At 45.8% G+C, this 24,401-nt stretch overlaps 2 protein-coding genes across 2 annotated transcripts in view; both read right to left on the bottom strand.

The window, feature by feature from the left end:
* The window catches only part of STK36 (serine/threonine kinase 36), a 137,694-nt gene that overhangs the window by 55,848 nt on the left and 57,445 nt on the right, over positions 1-24,401 (bottom strand). The gene's annotated exons all lie outside the window — the stretch shown is intronic.
* On the bottom strand, positions 133-23,026 carry PLCD4 (phospholipase C delta 4). The gene is made up of 16 exons (XM_079782572.1): positions 22,385-23,026; positions 22,092-22,250; positions 20,703-20,931; positions 19,438-19,567; positions 18,643-18,874; positions 15,014-15,215; positions 13,830-13,974; positions 9,212-9,364; positions 4,018-4,194; positions 2,691-2,786; positions 2,393-2,549; positions 2,015-2,131; positions 1,612-1,784; positions 925-1,060; positions 404-553; positions 133-324 (listed from the first exon to the last, which is right to left on the bottom strand). Exons 1-16 carry the CDS (start codon positions 22,404-22,406, stop codon positions 215-217), a joined length of 2,388 nt encoding a protein of 795 aa, XP_079638698.1. The 5' UTR covers positions 22,407-23,026; the 3' UTR covers positions 133-214.

Genomic DNA, 24,401 nt, shown 5'->3' with positions numbered 1-24,401 from the left:
AAGATACCAAAAGTTTGTGAAAATGAAGAAAGGAAAGAGAAAGCAGGTGAAAAATCAGGCCCTAGATTTGCTTGTTAGGAAGGGTGAGGTAACTTTATGCTTAGGAACGCACAACCATGCTTGGTTTTCATCACCTCTGCTTTCTGGAGCATCCTTCCAGGTTTCTCTTACCATCTGAAGCAAGTACACCCACCCTTCCGATGAAGTGCCCACCTTAAGATTCAACCTCCTCCCTCAGCCCTTCCAGCATGCAGATGTGCACGAAGAGGGAAGCTGGGTGGAGGCTGGTGCCATCCTTGGAGAGCAGGTGTATGTGGCGGTAACCTGGAAAGGCATAGGAGGAAAGCATTAGGAAGGCAGCCAAAGTAAGGGGGTTTGGCCAGGGGTGGAAGGACAGGCTCACCTTGTTGCATGCAGGTCCAAGGCAAAGTGTACTGACCGATAAAGTCATTTCGGGATGTCCAGTTGTAATCCATTACCAAAAAACGCAGCATGGCCAGCTCAGGTACCAGCAACTGGAAGCATAGTGTCTGCCCCCAGTATGGATTAAAACCTGGGGTGGAAGAAGGGTGAATGTGGGAGGGAATAAAGGAACAGACATTGTTGACTTTTGGGGGGGACGTGCATTCTGGATTACTTTCCCTGTGTGCTCTTACTTAATTTTCATAGCAATCAGGTGAGGAAATTGAGGCTCTGAGTGGGTAAGCAATTTGCTGTGGTGACTGGACCTTATAATTGAGAGGCCAGGATTCAGACTGAAGATGGTCCAAGCCCTGATTCTTTGTCCTGTTCCACACTGCCTCCCATGGAGGTGGGGGCAGGATGGTGGTGACATGGACTATACTGAATGAAGGGCAGGATGTTAGGAAAGTAACAGTCATGCTCCTCCCCACCCCCCTGACCCCCAGCACTGCCCAGTCTCACCATTATTCTCCACATAGCTGGTCTCCTGCCTGGCTGTGTCTGGGCGAACACCAAAGATCTCCACTCTCACCAGTGGATCCACAATGGATCCCTCTTTGGTCTTGTCCACTTTGGGGAGTTGTTGACCACTGATCACCTGCAATAGTTTATGCTCAGCAGCCCCACTCCAGTTCTCACCCCAGGGGAAGGGGGAAAAACTTAGGGAAAAGAGAAATGCAGGACTTGGTGCTCTAGCTTTGGGTTTGCAAAGCCAATCCTCCATGGGTAATAGATTTTCTTCTAGTAATCTATGTGCAATTTAAAATACATCCAAGCAGAAGTTGAACAAGGTTTGAAAGGTATATTAGTGACAGCAACCCCTTCTATAGCATTTACTGTGCACCAGGCATTGTTGTAAGCACTTCGTTTTAACTAATCACCACAACCCTGTGAGGTAGCTAGTAGTATTACCCCTATTTTGCAGGTGAGGAAACTAAGGTTAAGAAACTTGCCCAACAATTTCACAGCTAGTAGGGTTTGAACGTAGGCAATTGGCTCCAAAGTCCATGCTATTAACAATCAGGCTAGCCTGCATCTCACAAGGAACTTTCTACCCATTACACTCCTGTCAGGCCTAGCCACCTCTTCCCCCTGCTCCTATCCCAGATATCCCAAATTTCTTCCCAGTATTTTTACTTCCCATTATACCTGGATTAGGAGGGTCTGGGCTTTGAACGGGCTGATGGGCCTCTCCGGTTGGAAGGAACTCTGGGTATCACGTAGGAAGTCTGGCTTCAGCACGTAGCCACAGCCACCATTCTGGCGGAAAAGCCCATCATAGATGTCCATCTCAAGCCCCGCAGTCTGCACATTCATAGCCACTAAGGGCCCCAAAATAAGAGAAGGGAAGAATTCACCTTGGAGGCCATTTAGCCTCTCAGGGAGTTATAAAAGATATATTCGGTATAAAGGGCCTGCTGGGAATACCTCCATAGATATCGTTCTCAGCCTAGCACTCTTGGAGCATTCCCTGGCCCTACAGCCACCCAGGATCTTGTTGCCAACTTGTTGCTCTCCCATTCCCCCTTCACTGGCCCTACTGCCCCCTCACCCATCTGGCAGCCTGCATTCCAGAATTCCTGAGGGTTGTAGTTGGATGAATCTGTCCTCAGACCACTGGGATACACACGGCTCAACTGCCAGGCGTTATGCTGCACAAACTCATTGCCTGTAAAAAGGGTGTAGGTAGAGAATTGGAAGTGTAGTGGATGCTCCCCCACCCCTCGTCCCACCAACTTCAGTCTTCTCCCCAGCTTCTCCCTAGAGCTTTGAGCCCACTATAACTCCTGTCCCCATGCCTACTCTGAGAAGTTTCTTAGCTCCCTGATCCCTCCTTAGCTCCCTTGTCTTCTTGGAACTCATCAGCTTGCCCATCAGGCCTGACCTTACCCATCCCATTTCTTCCCTGCCCCTCCCTTTTGGTCCTGACCAGTCTCCTTGATGAGGTTCTTGGCCTTTGTTTCAGAGAAAGATGATAACTCATAAAAGCGGTAGTGCTCCCTCGAATGAGTGAAGTTGTAGAATGAAACAGTCTTTGTATAGACAACCAGGGCAGAGAGGGATGGACACAAGATGGCCTTGGATTTCTGGAAAAGGAGAAAGAAGGTGATGGAATCAAACCATCAGCAATCTGAGAGGGAAGAAGCCAATAACCAAGATCTGAACTTCCCCACCCAACCTAAGCCTCTGCCCAATACCTCCCCACTGCATTATCCCTCCTGCCTCACCTGCTTGGAAAAGAGAGGGAGCCCAGGCTTGGGAAGAGGAGCCTGGACCATAATCTGACAACAGATAGATGAACAAAGCAGCGGGCACATCACAACCTGGGGATGGGAATGGGAATAAAAGCAATCTACATATACTGATGGGATTAGTTTCCTTTGGGTTTGAAGAGTCTGTTCTGTTTTACTTTTTGGGAAACAGTTTTTAAATTTTATTGTTATTTTTAAACAGGTATCATCCTCCCTGTCTTTCGTCTTTTAAAACAATTATTTTTGGTCAAAATGTACATGAACCCAGATAGATATAGGTATGCAAATGGTTATGTAAGTCACACCTGGGAGGATGTGAGGGTCCCAGAGTACTACCTTTAGATTTGTCTTCTGGATTCCCATTTCCATCCCTGGGTATGGCAGCAAGTTAGACACCAGAGCCCCAGAGGGAATAGTATAAGCTAGGATTCAGTCAGCTGAGCCAAGCAAATGCACAGGAGAAATGCAGGATCTTGATGGTCCCACAAATGACACTCCTTCCCCACAGGGAAATGGACCACTCAGGCACAGCCTTCTCACAGTCTTCACCATCCCTACCTCTTCCTGCTCCTTCTCTTTGGCATTTTTGGCCTACCTCAGACTCATCTTTTCCAAGAAGCTTTCTCTAACTAAGCTCACTTTAGTTGAGGTCACAGCAGTCACTCCAATAAGCCCTACTTACTCAATATAATAATGCTGCACACACACCTATCAGTCACTTTCAAACTTGCCTTTGAGGAGACTGAGAAGTACAAAGATGTCTCCAGAGTTATCTGGGAGACCAAGGATAGAGCCAAATGGGCATATCAATTAGGATGGCTCTGCATTTATCTATTTTATATACTGAGATTCCAGATAAGATTTCATTAAAAAAGATTTCATGGCCCTAGCTGGCTTGGCTCAGTGGATAGAGCGTTGGCCTGCAGACTGAAGGGTCCAGGTTCAATTCCAATCAAGGGCACATGCCCAGATTGTGAGCTCAATCCACAGCAGGGGGCGTGCAGGAGGCAGCCAATCAATGATTCTCAATATTGATGTTTCTATCTCCCTATCTTTCTGAAATCAATAAAAATATATTTGTTAAAAAGATTTCATGGCCCAAAGAAGTTGGACAGCCATTGCAATATATCTACTAGTATATATGGCAATATATACTGATGCCAAGTATGCCTCTTTCATTGGGGCAAAGGGGCATTTTGCTCCTTGGCTCTCTACCCTCCTGGCTCTAGTCTCTTCACACATAGGCTCTCAGCTTGTGATAGTCAAACCAAATGCCAGAGCAAAGACCACTCCTCTGGCCTACCTTCTCATTTTTGTCCTTGCTGCGAGGGCTCAGCTCCTGGGTCTCAGACTCAAACTGGGTTTCCAGCTCAGGCTCCTGCTCCCCTTCTAGTTCAGTCTCTGGCTCTTCCTCTTCTTCAAGATCCTCCTCAAGCGTTTGTAACTTCTTCCCCTTCACCAGGATCTTCTTCCGAAGCTCCTAGGGCACAAAAATGAAGGGGTTTGGCTACCTGTCTGCTCTGGGACTCTTCTGGGGACCATGCAGGTCCTATTACTCTTACAGGGCCACATCAAAGGCAACAGAAGTGAGTGAGTGAGTAGTCAGAAGTTCCCACAGGAAGGCTGCTTGATACATACAGTAGGAATTTTGTTTTGTTAAAAGCAAACTGGTAACATCTCTATCCATATGGAAAAAATAAATGGGGACCCTATCTGGTTTGACTCAGTGGAGAGAGTGTCAGCCTGCAGACTGAAGGGTCCCAGGTTCAATTCTGGTCAAGGGCATGAACCTTGAATGCAGGCTCGATCCCCAGCCTTGGTCAGGGCTCATGTGGGAGGCAATCGATCTCACATTGATATTTCTCTCTCTGTGTGTGTTTCTTCCCCTCCCTTCCACTCTTTCTAAAAATCAATGGAGCCCTAGCCGGTTTGGCTCAGTCGATAGAGCCCCGGCCTGTGGACTGAAGAGTCCTGGGTTCGATTCCAGTCAAGGGTGTGTACCTCAGTTGCAGGCTCCTCCCTGGCCCAGGCCCTGGTCGGGGCATGTGCAGGAGGCAACCAATCATGTTTCCCTCACAGCGATATTTCTCTCTGTCTTTCCCTCTCCTATTCTCTCTAAAAATCAATGGGAAAATATCCTAGGGTGAGAATTAACAATAAATAAATAAATAAATAAATAAATAAATATCCCTACCTCACATTTGACACATAAAGATTCCTCATTGGCCCTAACTGGTTTGGCTCAGTGGATAGAGCGTCGGCCTGCGGACTGAAAGGTCCCAGGTTCGATTCCAGTCAAGAGCATATACTTTGGTTGCGAGCACATCCCCAGTAGGAGGTGTGCAGAAGGCAGCTGATAGATGTTTCTCTCTCATCGATGTTTCTAACTCTCTGTCCCTCTCCCTTCCTCTCTGTAAAAAATCAATAAAATATATTTAAAAAAAAGATTCCTCATTGATTAAAGATTTACATGAAAATATAAAGAATATTATAAGAGGGGAGAAGCCAAGATGGAGGCATAGGTAAACACCTGAACTTGCTGTCTCACACAACAACTTCAAAACTACAACTAAAAGACAAAACGGACATCATCCAGAACCACAGGAAGGCTGGATAAATGGAAATTCTACAACTAGAAGGGAAGAGAAAAGCACACTGAGACTCAGAAGAGCTGCGGAAGTGAAGTGCAGAGGTATGGAGGCGCGCGCATGCGGAGAGGGCTGGCAACTGAGTATGCGGCTGGCTTTTTCATCGGGAGGGAGACACAAGCTCCCAACTGCTCTGAACTCCAGTTCCGGGCGAGACTCTGGGGACCCAGACTCATACGGGGAGAAACTGGACTGTCTGGCAGCGGGCGGAACTCGAGGGCAGCTTTCTCTCAGAGGTGCTTGCAGCGATTACCAAGGGACACTGAGACCCGGGGGCCTCTTAGGGCAGGGCTGATGGGAAGCCATTACTGTTTGCTCTGCCCTGAGACTCCGCCCCATCCAAGCTATGCGCAGAGGCTTTTGCATATGAATGGCCTGGTCCTTTGAAATCTAAACTTACCTAACAAACTGCAGCTGAGGCAGAGAGACCCAGAACATCCAAAAGAAGGCCCAAGGCCCCACAGCAGCTTGCATTGCTTCACAGCTGGGCCTCATCTAGGCACCTCCAAAACCCAAACAAAGAAGAGGAATCTGCAGATCTCTCCATAGCTTCTGCTGGGTGGCCTTAGGCAGAGGCTAAATTACCGTATTTTCCGGCGTATAAGATGACTTTTTAACCCAGGAAAATCTTCTCAAAAGTCAGGGGTCGTCTTATATGCCAGGTGTCATCTTAGAGGGCAGGTGCTGAAACTTCCGAGCTGGACTGGAGAATCTGTAGTCACCGCATACGGTGTGGGGAGCTCAAAAACGGCCGCACTCCATTCATTTCAATGGAGCCGGATAGAGACCGCAAGTGTCTCCGGTCGGCTCCTTTTTGTGCCACATACGGTCTCCATCCGGCTCCATTGAAATGAATGGAGTGTGGCCGGGTGCTCACCGCATACGATGGAGATGCGGCCGCAGCCGTTTTTGAGCTGCCCCCCACCATATGCGGCAACCATATGAAAGCAGCAAGGGCGGCGCTGTACAAGTATGGTAGAAGAAAATCCACTCACCAGGATTCGTGGAAAGAAGTGACTTAACGCGGTCCCGATGACAAGGTGAGGGGGCGCCTCACCGGGAAGGTGTAAGTGAAGGGCGTAGCAAGCTGCAGGCGTCCAGGACGCCCGGGATATGGAAAAAAGAGATAGAGCTGTGCCCAGAAAAACATGCCTCTTTCACCCATCTGGCCCGCCCTTGTATCCTATTACCGTACCTCCTTCTCTGCCTCTCAGATCTCGCTCCTGAGGACTGCAGTGAAGCGGCGTTGCTAACTCACCAGGGACTTGCCCGGCACTTGCTCTCTCTCTATTGTTTGTTATCTTCCTCCTATCATCATCAGTTCCAGTTTGGTTGACAGCTTAGAAAACAAACAGCATGGCAGCTCCCATGGGTTTATTGTCTTATCCTTCCTTTCAGCTTTAGAGTGAATTAGGAAAAGTTTAATCCACTTGCACTGTTTTATGTTTACATGTTTGATGACAAACAGCCTTATGTTTATAAGTGACAGTTTTTCTGCTAAATACCTGCATGTCATAAGCATTTGAATTAAAATTACCATATTGAAATCAAATCTGATGTTTTTTAAATTTTTATTTGGTGTGCATTGGAAGAGGGGTAGTCTTATATGGCGAGTATATCCCAAACTCTATATTTTAACTGGAAAAGTTGGGGGTCGTCTTATACGCCCAGTCGTCTTATATGCCAGAAAATATGGTAGCACCTCCTTGGAGATCCAAGAACCAGTGTACCCAGGGATCAGAGTAGGACCATCTAGATTACAACTCCTCAGATCCATAAGGGACACACTCAGGGGGCAGACTCAGTGAGCACCAAAGCCCCACTGAAGCAAGACTTGCCTCATAAGGGTGTCTCCAGCACAGAAGTTCTCCCAGCATAGACACAGCTAATCCTCACAGCCAATTGGCCTGGAGGTCAATTTCTCCCAGTGATACCAACAACAATCAAGGCTTAATTACAATAAGACTGTGCACACAGCCCACAAAGGGGTGCACCAAGAGTGTCCTCCTTAGGTAACTGGGGAGGCTGAGCCACTGGGCCCTATAGGACACCTAGCACACAAAGCCACTCTATCAACTCAGGGAAGTAGCCAAAATGCGGAGACAAAGAAACAGGTCACAAATGAAAGAAATGGAGGAAAGCAAACTACTGGATATAGAGTTCAAAACCACCGTTATAAGGTTTTTCAAGAATTTTCTAGAAAAGGCCGATGAATTTAGTGAAACTCTCAAGGTTATGAAAAAGGACCAACTAGAAATTAAGTATATACTGACTAAAATCAAAATTAATATACAGAGATCCAACAGCAGACTAGATGATCGCAAGAATCAAGTCAAAGATTTGAAATACAAAGAAGCAAAAAACACCCAACCGGACAGCAAAAAGCAAAAAGAAACCAAAATATGAAGATAGTGTAAGGAGCCTCTGGGACAACTTCAAGCGTACCAACATCAGAATTAGGGGGTGCCAGAAGAAGAGAGAGAGCAAGATACTGAAAACCTATTTGAAGAAATAATGACCAAAAACTTCCCCCACCTGGTGAAAGAAATAGACTTACAAGTCCAGGAAGCGCAGAGAACCCTAAAGAGGACCACACCAAGACACATCATAATTAAAATGCCAAGGGCAAAAGACAAAGAGAGAATATTAAAAGCAGCAAGAGAAAAACAGTTAGTTACCAACAAGGGAGCACCCATACGATTACCAGCTGATTTCTCAACAGAAACTATACAGGCCAGACGAGACTGGCAAGAAATATTCAAAGTGATGAATAGCAAGAACCTACAACCAAGATTACTCTACCCAGCAAAGCTATCATTCAGAATTGAAGGGCAGATAAAGAGCTTCACAGATAAGAAAAAGCTAAAGGAGTTCATCACCACCAAACCAGTATTATATGAAATGCTGAAAGGTATCCTTTAAGAAGAGAAAGAAGAAGAAAAAGGTAAAGATAAAAATTATGAACAACAAATACATATCTATCAACAAGTGAATCTAAAAATCAAGTGAATAAAAAAATCTGATGAACAGAATAAACTGGTGAATATAATACAGTGATGGGCAACCTTTTGAGCTTGGTGTGTCAAACTTCGCCAAAAAACTGAGCATAACTCGGGTAGTGTGTCACTTTGAGGAAAAACATTATTTCGCAAATGTTTCATCCTCAGGCATGCGGCCGCTGAGGCGGCCGCATGTCATCAGAAATGGCTACGCGTGTCAGTGCTGACACGCGTGTCATAGGTTCGCCATCACTGATATAATAGAATCAGGGGCATAGAAAAGGAGTGGACTGACAATTCTCGGGGGAAAAGTGGTGTGGGGGTGCAGGAAGAGACTGGACAAAAATTGTACACCTATGGATGAGGACAGTGGGAGAAGGGTAAGGGCATGGGGTGGGGTGGGAACCGGGTGGAGGGGAGCTATGGGGGAAAAAAGAGGAACAATTGTAATAATCTGAACAATAAAGATTTATTAAATTTAAAAAATATGAGTGTATACACATATGTTTATAGAAGTATTTAAAATCTATTAACAGCAATTATTAGGAAAGTCATTATGGTGGGGGGGATTTCCCTTTCTCTTTATTGTTGGCATAGACTCCAACAATTATGAACTTTCAGGAAAAAAATTAAGATACTCCCAATGAAAAACTAAATATAAGTAAAACTGATTTAAAATTTAGAGAACTCTGTTTAATTAGATTTTTTAGAAAATTAAAGTTGTCTCCAAGGATATGAAGAGCAAAATGGTCCATCTGAGAGTGAGAAGGCACCAACATGGAGGAAGGAGCCAAAGTGGGGGGATATGGAAGCTACAGAAGAGCTTGGGCTGGGGGAACAGGGTCCCTACCTCCGGTGAGGGCAGCTGAGTGGGCAGCTGCCCATCCAAGGTGGTGCTCAGCAGCTGTTCCCCCAGGATCTCGGTCAGATGGTGTGCTATGATCTCCTGCTGTTCCCAGCTGCAGTGGTTCTCCAGGGACAAGATGACTGGATAGTCTGATGTCTGAAGTGATGGAAGAGGACTCTGAAGCCAGAGTTCTAATGCCTATAACCTCCTTGCTTCTCCAGGCTCACCTAATTGCTCACTCAACTGAGTACCCTGATTGCTAAACTCCTCCAACCCCATTCTAGGCCTCAAGGAGGTCTTGCTGGGTCTGGAGCCCATCTCACATCTAAAAGTCACTCTTGGTGCAGCCACTGTGCAAAGCAGTATGGAGTTATCTCAAAAAATTAGAAGTGGAACTGCCTTATGACCCAGCAATTCCACTTATGGGACTATAACCAAAGAAACCCGAAACACTGATTCAAAAGAATATATGCACCCCTTTGTTCATTACAGCATTATTTACAACTAGTAGCCCTGCGCACAAATCCGTGCACCAGTAGCTCCCTGCCACCCTCCTGTAGCTCTCCACCTGCTGCCCCGCCCTCCTGTAGCTCCCCCATCCCCCCTCATAATTGCTGCCATGCCCCCTCCTATAGCTCTCTGCCTCCTGCTTGCTTGCTGCCCTGCCCCCTCCTGTAGCTCTTCACTGCCTGCTTATAGCCAGTAGCTCGCTGCTGCCCTCCTGTATCCCCCCACCCTCCTCCCTTCCCCCCTCATATCTTGCTGCCCTGCTCCCTCCTGTAGCTCTCCACTCCCCACTTGTAGCTTGCTGCCCCACCCTCCTGCTGATCCGTGATCCGGTTGTTATTCTGTTGGTCATTATATTCCTCTCTTATTATTATTTACAATAGTCCAAGATTTGGAAGCAGCTCAAGTATATATCAGTAGATGAGAGCATAAAAAAGCTGTGGTATATTTACACAATGGAATACTACTTGGCTGTAAAAAAGAAGAAAATCTTATCCTTTGCAATAGCATGGATGGGCCTGGAGAGCATTATGCTAATGAAATAAGCCAGTCAGAGAAAGACAAGTACCATATTATTTCACTCATGTATGGAATCTAATGAACAAAATAAAACTAACAAAATAGCCGAAACCGGTTTGGCTCAGTAGATAGAGCGTCGGCCTGCGGACTCAAGGGTCCCCAGGTTCGATTCCGGTCAAGGGCATGTACCTTGGTTGCGGGCACATCCCCAGTAGGGGGTGTGCAAGAGGCAGCTGATCGATGTTTCTCTCTCATCGATGTTTCTAACTCTCTATCCCTCTCTCTTCCTCTCTGTAAAAAATCAATAAAATGTATTTTTTAAAAAAAACTAACAAAATAGAAACAGGTTCATAGATAGAGAACAGACTAACACTGTCAGAGGGGAGGGGGTTGGGAAACTGGGTGGAAAAGGTGAAGGGATTAAGCAAAAAAGAAAAACACACCTCATAGACACAGACAACAGTATGATGATTACCAGAGAGAAAGGGGAGTTGGGGGAGGGATAAATGGTGATGGAAGGAGACTTGACTTAGGGTGGTGAATGCACAGCACAATGTATTGTACAACTATACACCTGAAACCTACATAGTTTTATTAACCAATGTCTCCCCAATAAATTCAATTAAAAAGAAAAAATTAAGGGACAATTAAATGATGAGCATAATAAAAATTTTAAGTGTAAAAAATAATCCTATATAATAAAAGGGTAATATGCAAATTGACCCTAATGGCAGAACAACCAGAACGACTACTCGACCAGTCACTATGAGGCTCACTGATCACCTTTTGCTCCAATCGCCCTACAGTAAACAGGGAACCAGGGGTGGGTGGCGGGGGATACAGGTGGCGCCAGGCCAAGGCCCCGGCCCCACCAGTCATCCCACATTTAGAGGGCCACCCACGGTGGGGGCGCACCCGGCGAGAATGACCAACCTATTGGTCCCTTCCCCCAGCTGTGAGGCTCTGATCACCCAATGGCGAACAGGAAACGGGGTGGGTGGCAACGGGGGCGGGGCCAACTGCAGGCAGCCAGGGAACATGGCCCTGATCACAGGCCAGGCCTAGGGACTGTACCCACACATGAATTTTTTGCGCTGGGCCTCTAGTAAATAAATAAAAGTCACTCTTGGGCCATGCCTGTGTAGCTCAGTGGTTGAGCATTGACCTATGAACCAGGAGGTCATGGTTCAATTCCCGGTCAGGGCACATGCCCAGGTTGCAGGCTTGATCCCTAGTGTGGGACATGCAGGAGACAGCTGATCAATGATTCTCTCTCATCATTGATGTTTCTATTTCTCCCTCTCCCTTCTTCTCTAAAATCAATATATATATATATATATATATATATATATATATATATATATATATATATTTTTTTTTTTTTTTTTTTTTTTTTTTAAAGATGGAAAAACCAATTTAAAAAAACACACAAGTCACTCTTGGAACCCCCAATCTCAGACAAGTGCCAGAGCCAACCCATGCTCCTTTGAGATGTTAGGGTTTTCAGGCTCAGGGTGGGTAGGCCAGGCCACTCCCCTTGTTACATGCTCATGTTACACTCTCAGGCTTTAATCTCCAGGTTCCTATCATCCCCCAGTCCTACCCACCACTTTGTCTATTTCCTTATCCACGTCCTCTCTCAGATAGGTAACGAAGTTGTTAGAAATGAATAATCTCTAGATATTACCTCTATGATAACTAATTACTAATAACACAGCTAACACTTACTCATAATAATCCCTTAATATTTGCCTGATGCTGCTCTGGCTGGGTAGCTCAGTTGGTTAGAGTGCCGTCCCAATATACCAAGGTTGTGGGTCCAATCCCAGGTCAGGGCACACACAAGAATCAACCAATGAATGAATGGATAAATAAGTGAAACAAAAAATGGATGTCTCTCTCTTCTCTGATAGTCGAGTGCAAGGGGAGGGTAGAATAAATGTAATAGATGTAAAACGGTCCTGCACTGGGAATAGAAGATCCTATTTCTTAACCCTGTGACATTTCTCTTCTGTGTGGTTTTCTGAAATGATTAGAGGCCCGATACACAAAACTCGTGCAAGAGTATGCCTTGTTTCCCCCAGCTGCCAGCACCGGCTTCCCTCTGGCACCCAGAACCCGGGCTTCCCTCCAGCCACCAGCAGGCACCCAGGATCCAGGCTTCCCTCACAGCCCCAGCTTCGTCCGGAAGGTCATCCAGGATGTCTGGTCTAATTAGCATATTATGCTTTTATTATTATAGACTAGTGGCCCGGTGCACAAAATTTGTGCATGGGGGAAGGGGGTGTTCCTCAGTCCAGCCTGCACCCTCTCCAATCTGGGACCCCTTGAAGGATGTCCTACTGCCGTTTTACAGGGATTGGGCCTAAACTGGCAGTTGGACATCCCTCTCGCAATCCGGGACTGCTGGCTCCTAACCGCTCACCTGCCTGCCTGTCTGCCTGATTGCCCCTAACCACTCTGCCTGCTGGCCTGCTTGCCCCCAACTGCCCCCCGCCGCCAGCTGCTTGTTCCCAAATGCCCCTCCACCAGCCTGATTCCCCCATCTGCCCCCCATGTGGTGTGCTCTCCCCCAACTGCCTCCCTTGCCAGCCTGCTCACCCCCAACTGCTCCCCCTGCTGGCCTGCTCACCCCCACCTCCCCTCCCCACTGGCCTGCTTGCCCCCAACTGCCCCCCGCCGCTGTCCTGATCACCTCCAACTGACCCCCACTGATGGCCTGCTTGCTCCCAACTGGCCCCCTGCTGGTCTGCTTACCCCCAATGGCCCCACCCCCCAATAGCCTGATCACCCACAATTGCCCTCCCCTCTTGGCCTCTAACCACCTCTATCTCAGCCCCGCCACCATGGCTTTGTCCAGAAGAACGTCCAGAAGGTCTCCTGGAAGGTCTCCCAGTATAATTAGCATATTACCCTTTTATTAGTATAAATAGAGGCCTGGTGCACAGTTGGGGGCTGACTCATTTGCCATGAAGGGTGGGGGTCCCTTGGGGCATTGGGTGACCTGGGTGAGGGGCCTGTGGTGGTTTGCAGGCTGGCCACGGCCCCAGCAACCCAAGCTCCAAGCCCCTCCTTTTTTTCTTTTTTTTTCAGCGCCTCCTTGAGCAGAGGCCAGGGCCAGCTGGAAGCAGGTATCTGGGATTTATTTATTTTCTATAATTGAAACTTTGTAGTCTTGAGCGGAGGCCAGGGCCAGGGCGGGAAGCTTGGCTTCCTCCATCGCCAGGGGCAACCCAAGCCTCCTGCTCGCTCCAGCTCTGTGGCCGCTGCCATCTTGGCTGGGTTAATGTGCATGCTCGCTCCTGATTGGCTGGTGGGCATGGCTTGTGGGTATGGCAGATGTATGGTCAATTTGCATGTTTCTCTTTTATTAGATAGGATTGTTTCAGCCCCCTTTCTTCTCTGAACACCCACTCTCTAAAATCAATAAATTTTTAATATTTGCCTGATGCTTCACGGTTAAAATCTCTTTTACCAAATGCCATTTGACCTAACCTCCCCTTGTCCCTTCATCCTCTCTAGACCCAGACCCAGACCCAGCCACTTTTTCCTCAGATCCTCTTGCCTCACAGTATTCCCATCCTGGTGTTCCTACCTGGAAGGCATACTGTGCTAAAGTGGCCACGACTTCTTTGAACAGGATACGGGAGGTCAGAGTGTGTCCATGGTAAACAACAGGCTCCCCACTAGGTCCATCCCATACATCCACCTCCACACAGCGGCACCCTCGCTTCAGGGCCCTGCAAGAATCCCAAGCCCCCAGGGATAGGAGGGGTCAAGGTCTAGTCTTCCACCTGGGGACCCTCTCCCCACTATGGAGAGAACAGTGCACTTACCTCTCAAGATCCCTGTTCAAGCTACATCTCCAGACCATTCTCTGCCCACTGGAACACTGCTGTAGCTCACACTGATCTCCAACATTTCTCCTCACTCCCAACCAACTCACAATCTTTCCTTAGTAAGTCATCACATACTGCCTCATGATGCTCTGATGTTCTGGTTGTATTTCATTATACAACACCTGAGTTACTCAAACTCTCAGTAAATTTATTTTCTCTACTGGACTTCCTAGGGCAGAAACTATATGTTCCATTCATCTTTGTATCCCCTGAAGCTACTAGATCAGTAGTAAGTGCAAAGATATCTTGACTTTCTATCTAATGCATGATTGGTCACCATAAAAGTAGTTACCATTTATTAGGTATTGACACAGATTATATCATTGAATCCTCACAACAACCTACACAGAATAGACACTGTTATCATTTCTGTTTCACAAGTGGGGAAAGTGAGGCATAGGGAGGTGAAATATTTAGCTCCAGAGTAACAGTGAGGTAGTTAGGATTTGACCTCAAATGGTCTGACTCCAGAACCTATGTTTTTAACTCCTATGCTCTACTGCAAGCATGTAAAACTCACGGCTGTTCAATAAACGAGGCATGTGGCCCGCTGGCTGTGAGTTTGACATGCTTGCACTGCCTTCCATTTAACATTTAGTTTATTTATTTATTTAAAATAAATCTGTCAGGGCCTGAGTTCAAAAAGAGTTTCATAGCTTATGAAAGAGAGAAGCTCTATTTACCCACAGGTTTTAATACCACTCTCCCACCAGTCTTCAGTATTTCCTCCAAGTCTCTCAGGTATCCAAGGATCCTCAGCCCCCAAACTCACCCCTCACAACATATTTTTGATTCCTGTTACCACTAAGAGTCCCCTAAATTTCCCACAGTTGTTCCCTTCTCATGAGCTTGATTCCTCCCCCCTTCCTCCCCACTGCACCGTATATATCCCTCGACGCTGCTCTGGCCACAAAGCTGGTCCCCCACCAGGTAGGTGTTGTGAGAGGAGTTGATGTAGTAGTGGTTCAGGGGTTGAGTCATATCCTGGTAGATGGGGAGGCAGGATGGATTGAAGATGTCTCCGTCCTTCGAGTAGAGGTAACTGAGGAAGCCATCCATGCTCAGCACATGCCGCAGCTTGCCTAAGGTGTGGAGTAGGGGAACACTGGAATGAGAGAACTCTGAATGGGAGCACCCCAGCACACCCACAGCCAGTCCACCCCACCCCTCTCCAGGGTCCTGCCTGTCATATGGTGTCCACTCCCAGCCTCCAGAACCTGAACTTGTCCCTATCCAGTGTCTATCATTTTAATCATCCCCACCCTCAGAGAATGTTAAAGCTACAAGGGGAATAATTACAAACATTCTAGTTCGATGCTGTCCAATAGAACTTTTTACAATGATGGAAATTGCACTGTTCGATATGATAGCCTCTAGACACATAAGGCTACTGAGCACTTAAAATGTAGCTGTGTAACTGAGGAACTAAATTTTTAAATATATGTTTTTATTGATTTGAGAGAGAGAAGGGAAGGGAGAGGGAGGGGGGAAAGAGAGAAAAAGAGAGAGAGAAACATCGATCATTTGCCTCCTGCACTCTCCTGCTGAGGATCAAGCCCTCAACCTGGGCATGTGCCCTGCCTGACCAGGAATTGAACCAGCGAACTTTTTAAAATTTATCCTCACCCAAGGATATTTTTTCCATTGAATTTTAGAGAGAGTGAAAGGGAGGGAGGAGGAAGAGAAAAGAGAGAGAAACATCAATGTGAAAGAGACACACAGACTGGATGTCTTCTGCATGCATCCCAACTAGGGATGGGGTGCAAACCCGTAACGGAGGTACATGCCCTTGACTGGGAATCGAACCCAAGACACTTCAGTCCTCGGCCGATGCTCTAACTAGTGAGCCAATCCGGTCAGGAAAGAACCAGCAACCTTTTGGTGCAAGGGAGAACACTTAACCAACTGAACCATACCCTCCAGGGCAGGAAATGAATTTTAAATTTTGATTTTAGTTCATTTAAATTTAAACAGTCACATGGTGCTCATGGCTACCATAATGGGCAGCACAATATTCAGTTTGAAGGGGTAATATTATAGATAGGGAAACTGAGGCCCAGAGAGAATCAAAGTCAAAGGCTTGTTAGCAACATGACCAAGGTATCTTTGTTTTATTCCCTGGGCTGTGTAGCTGCTGCTAACTATGATCTAAGGGTTATTTTCCTATTGTCAATTCCCATACGGTATTTTGCCTTGGACCACACTTTCTTCAAGGGCCAGGTCCTGTCACCCTTCCATAGCCCTCACCCATTTCAGCATGGGCTTCATATATTTACAACAACAATGACTAACAGTTTCTGAGCACTTGCTCTATACAAAGGATGTTACATTCAACATCTCTCTTAATGCTCTCACCAACATGATGAGGTAGATGTAATATAATCTGTTTTGAGAGGTTGGGTAACTTATCCCATGTACATAACCAGTAAGTGTAGGGACTTGAACCCAGGCAGCCAGGTGTCAGAGCCACACCCTACACCACTGGGCTATGCAATTTCACTGAGGGAAACATTGCTGTAGGGGGAGTCCCTTGGAAGGCAGAACAATTAGATTCTCATGCCCAGTTTCTTGTTCCAGATTTGATAAGGCCTGAAGATGCTGGAGAATGGCAGCAACTTTCATTCTTTACAGTAATACATCAGATCAATAGGTTAAGTCCACAGCTGCCAGGTACTTTCATATGCATTATTACATTTGATCACCAATTATTTAAAAAATGAGAAAATTGAGTCTCAGATTAAGCAACTTAACCAAGATTACTCAGTAAGAAGCAGAGTGGGAACTTGAGCCCAGGTCTCTTGACTGATATTACCCAGCAGGCAGAGTATAGCATCTGATAGTTGAGTGCAGGGGGAGGGTAGAATAAATGTAGTGGATGTAGTAAATGTAATAGAAGATCCTATTTCTTAACCCTGTGACATTCCTCTTCTATGTGGTTTTCTGAAATGATTGCTTTCAGTCCCCTTTCTTCTCTGAGTACCCACATGAATCTGTAATTACTGATTTCAACACTTTCTACTTGACTCTAAGTTCCATGAATACATTGCCCTTGTCTTGACCTACTCCTGTATCTCTGGTGCCTAGCCCATAAGTCCTGCCACATTTAGGTATTCAATAAGCACTAGCGGAAGTAGAGTGTGAAAGAATGAATGAATGAATCAATCAATCAATCAATGAAAGGAAGTGGGAATTGAGACTTAGGAAACCTGGGTCACTTGTCCATCTCTCACTCATCTCATCTCTAATCCTTATTCTCAAGAGAGGTACCAAGTAAGAATCAGATGACCTGGGTTTGAATCCCAATTCCTCCTCTCATTAGCTGTTGGCTTTAAGCAAGTAATTTAATTGTTCTAAACCTCAGTTTTTCTCTCTTGTACAACTAACTCAATAATAAAACCTATTTCAACCTGTCATTGTAAGGATTAGAAGAGGAAAGGCATGTAGAGATATTGGCACATTATGGAATACTTGGCAAAAGCCCAATCTTGATTTTCAAAGATTGTAGTAAGAACTAAATGAAGTTAAGGCACGTGAAAGTGCCTTGTAAATAATTTCTATATATATAAAAGGCTAATATGCAGGCCCGCCCCCCCCCCCGCCCCCCGGAGTTCACCTGAGAGACCAGGAGTTCAATCATGCACTATGACATGCGCTGACAACCAGGGGGCAGCGTGGAACATGGTGGGCGACCAGCGGCAGCTGGGGCGTTGAGGGAGCGAGGGAAGGAGGAGGCAGGGAGGTGGGGAATCTAATCGGCCCTGATTGCGGGCCAGGCCTAGGGACCCTATCCATGCATGAATTTTGTGCACCAGGCCTCTAGTATTATTAATAATGTACTAGTAAATTCCTCACATTCTGAAGGGAATGGAGAAAAGGAAGAGGTATACTAAAAGGGCAAGGAGAAAAATTTGAGGGCCGAGAGGGCATATTTTAGTTGTGTTTGATAAATGCCGAATGACTGACCTCATCATCATCCCCCTCAGCCAGGGGCTGACTAGCTTCCTAGGACTTTAAGGGACTTAGAGACTTCAAGAACCATTTGGTAAACTTGGAGAAAGCCCAGGAAAGGGCAGAGAGCCAGCATTTAAAGTGATAGCAAACAGGAACCATGAAGGGAACTAGAGGAAAATGAATCATATGCACTAGAGGAAAAGAGACCAAAGCAAGAGGACCAAGTATTTTATATTTCCGCTGAGGCCAAAAGCTGATATCAGGAAGAACTTTCAGCAAGTGAAGGATGTGCAACATGAGCATGGTGGAGGAAAGGGGGTCTTGTGAGAGATCTAGCATTACAGAGGATACTTCTGTCTTATCTGGGCAAGAAATGGAAATGGCTGCACTCCTTTGAGAAGTGGCAGAATGAGATGAGGATGATTGGGCAGGGGTCTGAGGTAGGGGTGGACTCAGCCTTCCTTGAGTTAGACAGAAAGCTGCTGATCTCTGGACCTTTCTGGTCATGGTCCCCTTCCCTGACCCCTGTCTGGTGCCTCTCTGCTCTGGTCCTCTTACCACTTTCTGAAGGCTCATGACGGTCGATGAGTGCCAGAGCAAGGTCAGAAGCATGGTCTCCTTCTTTCTGCTCCTCTTGAAGGAAATCCACAAATTCCAACAGGGTCAGCTTCTGCCCATCAGCCGAAAAGTTTCCAAACAGTTCCTGCACCTCAACACGCTTAGTCAATGCCTTATAGAACTCTATAAATTCTTGTCCTTCCAGAGTGTCAGATTGGGACGTGTCTGCTGCCTGCAAGAAGGGTTTAGAGGAGATTGGACAAACACTTTAACAGCAACTTTTATGGCCTTTACTTGTCTTATAAGGACAGTCTTATTGACAGATAGATCCAAGTATGCTTCCACAGAATACATGATACTTGGTGTTCATAGAAGTCACTTCAATAAGTGAAAAGCAAAATTTCAGCCATACCATTTGCTACTAGAAAAAATTTTCAACTAGAAAGAACTGAAATCCCCAAAGGTCAAAATACCCCTCCTTCTATTTATTCACATTCTAGTTGGAGTTTTCTATTGTTCTAAGCCCTGTGAAAGTCTGGCCATGGACAGAGAGGTCCTTGAGGTCTGATATAATAACATATTATCATTTACCTTTTATAAGATTATAAATCATCTTTCCAACAAGACTGAAGAGTAAGAAGCATGGCCTACACTTCCCATTGAACCTCGCATAGTGCTAAGGGCACATAATAGAGATTCAATAAATGAATGTTGTTGGATAGGATCAGAGTACTTATGGTCAAGTGAGAATGTGGCCTTATTTGGTTTCCGCAAATCCTTTCCTGGAAGACTCACCTGGAAAAGCTGAAAGGCATATTCTTGTTCCATTTCCACATTCATCAGGCGTAGTAACCGCTGGACTTCTTGAAAACTCATCCGACCATCCTGGTTTTTGTCTCCACGCTGGAACCAGTCACTCAGCCATCCAGGTCCGAGTCAAGGCAAAAGCACTGTGGTGTGTTTGTATGTGCAGATGTGTGTACATGTTCATCCACTGACATCTCTCCCTATCTTTGCTGCCTGTCTATCCCCCACACAAATGAATTTTCCACATTAGCTTCTAGAATACCACCCCCCCCCCACCCCCGAAAACCTATCTATCTTATCCCTGCATGGCTCAGGTGCCGGCAGGTACCTCTTTTTTTGGAGAAAGTCCAGATTCCTTAACATAGAGGTTAAGATCTCCTGTGCCCCCATAATCTGGACCCAACCCAGTCTGCTCAACACATCTCTGTCCTTTCTGCACTTTAGTCAGAACCCCAACTCCCCACTCTGTGATGTCTCAGCTCTCCAGCACCTCAATTTCCTATCTCTGGGCCTTTACTCATGCTGTTCCTTCAGGCAGGGGTGTCTTTACCTCCTCTCTTAATGTTCAAATTATACTCATTTTCAAGGCTCCACTAAAATACTACTTCCTCCCTAAAGCTTTCTCAGAACCCTCTCAGCTAGAATTAAATACTTCTTCCTTTGAACAGCCTCAAATAATCTAAGTACCATAACTGTTCCATGGTACTTAGATTATTTACACAATCCCATCCTCTCCACCAAGGAAAGCAATATCTGAGTCCCATTTATCTTTGTACCCCTACAGCCTGGCATATAGTGCCTGATACATTCTGTTTAATAGCTGGTGAATGAGTGGATGAATGGATGAAAGAACTAGCATAGAAGGTGAATACAATCTAGGAAACTTGGAGTTGACACCACTAAGCCTTTGAAGGGATTGCTTCCCACCCCTGTGGTAGTTAATGCCACTAGGATCTTCTGTTCAGCTCTCAGGATCAGCACCTTGTTTGGCCCTTGGCCTCTTGCTGTCCCTTCCCCCAAACCCAGGAGGCCTGATGCATGCCCAAACTCTGCCTGGCTATACTTTTGCCATCTCAAACCTCGATTCCTCCTTCAGTATTCTCAGTCTCACATCGGTCTGAACTGCCCCTACCCACCACATCTGGACTCTTGGGCTTCCCTAACCCTATAATCCCTCCCACCTGTCTCTAGCCCTGCAGCATCTGCCTTTTCAGTGACCCTGGCCCCCACTCTGACTCCATCCTGCCCGATACTGGTCCAGCCTCTCCTGTTGGTCCATGCTGGTGACAAAGTCCACCAATAGCTGGAGCCCCTTTATCCAGATCTGGGCCTCTTCCACACTGTTGGCCACCAGGTCCAAGTTGGAGCGGCGGCCATGGAAGACGATGGTAAAGCCCTGCTTCAGGGGGAACTCCTCTGCCAGGCTGCGCAACAACTCAGATTCATGGCCATTACGCACTGTCTCCACGTCAGAGATCGAGACTGCCAGAGAAGAAACAAGTGGGAAGACTGAGGAAGAGAGTTCGCCAAATTGCAGGAGCTAATGATCAAAGACCATTAATTACTCCCTTCTTCTCTGTGAAGCCATAGAGAGGAGGAACCCCAACCTCCACAGGCTAAAACCCAAAAGCTTTAGTATAGGGAGATGCAGACGCATGGGATTCAGGATTCCACATGAATCACTGCTGTGTTCATAGGCAGCATGGCAAGGGGCCTGTGCTAGGAATGGCAAGACCTGGCTTCCAGCTTTCAGCTGGCAGTATGACACAGACAAAAGAACTTAATCCTCAGTGTCCTCATTTTCAATAAGGGATAGTCCCTTACATGGCCAGTGTACATGGTGATCACAAAAGGACTGGGGGGGCTGACAAATGGAAGCACAGTTACAGGGTAGAAGCAGTAACACCAAAGCATAATATGCCCAATTTCAATTCTTCCATTCCAGGTTTGAGAGTTTCCTCTTTCCAGATAGGAGGGAGCCAGAGAAATGCTCCCACCCTCTTTCCTCAGCTGGAGGTGGTGTGGAATGTGAGCTTTGATATGTCTCTAAAGCAAATTCCCTTAGATGCGTCCTATGATCATATTTTTAGAGGGATCATAAAGTGTTCAGCCAATAGAATGCACACTTATGATGCATTTATGACATTTTAAAATATTCACCATAATGGCTAATATTTATTAAATGCATCTGGTTCCAGGTCATGCTTTAGACATTAATTTATTGAGTCCCTGTAATCTACTAGGCAGGTACTGTTTAACATCCATTTTACAGATGAGGAAACTGAAGCTTAGTTTAAGTAACTTGTCCAAAGCCACTCAGCTAGAAAGTGGCAGAGCCAGGGCTTTAATCCAGCCAGTCAGATGCCTGAGATCATGCTCTTATTATAATAAAAATAACAAGATACATAATGTATGATTTATTGAGCCTTGTTATATGCCAGGACTCTTCTAAGTACTTTACATGCAATAATTGATTGTATCCTAACAACAGCCTTAAGAGGCAAATAGGCTCAGGCATAGATACAAGTGGGACAGCACAAGGCAACATCATAGGACCCTGGTCCCTCTCCTGCTATCAGATGCTGGGCTCCTCAGGATTATATCCACCCATATGCCCACCCTTAGCTATCCATGTCACTTACAGCTGGCCTTGGCTCTGCCTCCGACCTGCCGGGCATGCCAGACAGTCATGCCATCTTCCTGAAGTCTGAAGAATCTTAGCTTCTTCCAGTTTTTGGATCTCACCTTGCGCATCAGCATACCTTTCTGCATCAGCAGCACATCTTGACTGATGGGTAGCCCTGGGCCAGGAGAAGCAGGGGCTGGATAGCCAACCAGGGATGTGGAGGACCCAGGAGGAGCTCTTGAATAGGGGTTCAGCGTCCTCCCCGTCCCTGGGCTGTCTCCCCAAGCCCTCTTCTGCAGGGGTACTCACGGCCTTGCAGCAGGGATGCCATCACCCACTGCTCCACCAGCTGGCGCCAGAGTCACCTAAAGGAGTAAGGAGGAGCAAAAGACTGGGTTAATCTTGGTGATTTTAGAATAACAGAACAAGGGAGGAAGAGAAGGAAACCAATGTTTCCTGACAGCCCACTATGTGTCAGGCATTTCATCTATATAGTCTGTAGCTCCTTTTACTTCTAATTTGAATTTGGTGACTACAAGGCTTAGAAAGGCTAAGAAACCCGCCTCAAATCACATTGGGATTCAGAATTTGAAGCCAAGTATGTCTGATTCCAGAACCTTTGCTGCTTCCCATAGCCATCTCCAGAGAGGGCTAAACCAGGTCTTTCTGCTAAATACTCCTCTCTTTCCCAATACCCCATATTCCACAAGATAACCTCATGTCACACTGCTCAGCTCCTCATTATTAAAAACCACTATCTTGCTGGCTGCCTTTGCAGAATCTGGAATCTCTACATCCTAGTCTTCTCTTCTCCAGATAAAATCATCTTAAACATCCTAACTTCCCTATTCTGGGAGCCCTCTCTATGCTCCCATGTAGACTATCCAGCTTTGAAATCTTTCTTTATTTTATATTTAAAATTTTTTGTTAATCCTCCCTGAGGATATCTTTTCCTTTATTTTTAGAGAGAATGGAAGGAAGAGAGAAAGACAGAGAGATACATTGATTGCTTCCTGCACGGAGCCGTGGGCCAGGGATTGAGCCTGCAACTGAGGTATGTGCCCTTGACCAGAATCGAACCTGGAACCCTTCGTTACGCAGGCCCATACTCTACCCACTAAGCCAAACTGGCTAGGGTCTTTTCTTTTCTTTATTTTTTTTAAATTGATTTTTAGAGAGGGAGAGGAAAGGAGAGAGAGAGAATTGTTGTTCTACTTATTTGAGCATTCATTGGTTGATTCTTTTATGTCCCCTGACCAGAGATCAAACCCAGAACCTTGGCATATTGGGATGTTACTCTAATCAACTGGGCTACTTGGCTAGGGCTCCTGAAATGTTTCTTTTGTCTCGTCTACAACACTTCATGTTGTACATAGCTAAATAAGCCATCTTCTTCACCTTCATGTGGTAAAGCATATTTTATACTCCTTTTCATAACAGTTATTCTGAGAGTTTTAATGGACCATATAAATTACAAAGTCTCAGAACTGCATTTTTAAGTTTTCTCTACCTACTAAAAAAGAGTGCTTCCTTTATGATATATGCTAATTTAGGACCTGCTTCATTTGTCCTAGTAAGTAACAACAAACTTCCCTTGAAAAGAACTAGAAGATTTTATAGATAGCCACTTAGATTCTAGCTTTGCCCCTATAGGAAATGCTCAATTCTTGACCAAATCATTCAGAAACTGGCAAAGCCCATGAAACATAAACCTCTATGCTTTTGTATAAGCAAAGTATCTACACTTGAATAGAAATGTTGTGCTTTTTAATTAATAAGGTTAAAATGTTGACATTGGTGAACATCTAAAAGAATCTCTGAAGCAATCATTTGATTAATGCTCCATAAAAACATCATGCAGCCTGGCCAGTGTGGCTCAGTTGGTTGAGCATTGCTCCTTGCACTGAAGGATGGCCTATTGAATTCCTGGTCTGAGCATGTGCCCAGGTTGTGGGTTTGGTCCCTGGTCAGGGTGCATGCAGAAGGCAACTGATTGATGTTTCTCTCTCACATCAATGTTTCTCTCTCACATCAATGTTTCTCTCTCTCTCTCTCTCTCTCTCTCTCTCTCTCTCTCTCTCTCTCTCTCTCTCTCTCCTTTTCTCTTCCTAAAAAAAATCAATAAAAACATATTTTTAAAAACTTAGAAAAAACATCATGCAGCTCAACTCTCTATATTTTACAAATGAAAAAGCAGAAGTCTAGAAATGTGATGTGACTCGTCTGAGGTCACAAAGCATATTAGTACCTTATGTCTCTAGTGGGAAGAGCCTATAAAGTCACCTGGGGATAACTAAGTCTTTGGAAAGAAGGCAGAGGTCACTGA

This window comes from Cnephaeus nilssonii (assembly GCF_951640355.1).
Source record: "Cnephaeus nilssonii genome assembly, chromosome: 10".
Lineage (NCBI taxonomy): Eukaryota > Metazoa > Chordata > Mammalia > Chiroptera > Vespertilionidae > Cnephaeus > Cnephaeus nilssonii.
Note: the sequence above shows the minus strand (reverse complement) of the source record. Positions and strands in the feature narration are given on the sequence as shown.

What these genes read in the sequence shown, in the direction of transcription:
- PLCD4 (XM_079782572.1), bottom strand. Translation starts at nt 22,406, where the DNA reads ATGGCATCCCTGCTGCAAGGCC. An exon ending in TCATGAGCCTTCAGAAAGTG is followed by an intron (nt 15,216 to 18,642) that starts GTAAGAGGACCA and finishes TCCACACCTTAG; the next exon opens with GCAAGCTGCGGCATGTGCTG. An exon ending in AGCGTCGAGGGATATATACG is followed by an intron (nt 13,975 to 15,013) that starts GTGCAGTGGGGA and finishes GGATTCTTGCAG; the next exon opens with GGCCCTGAAGCGAGGGTGCC.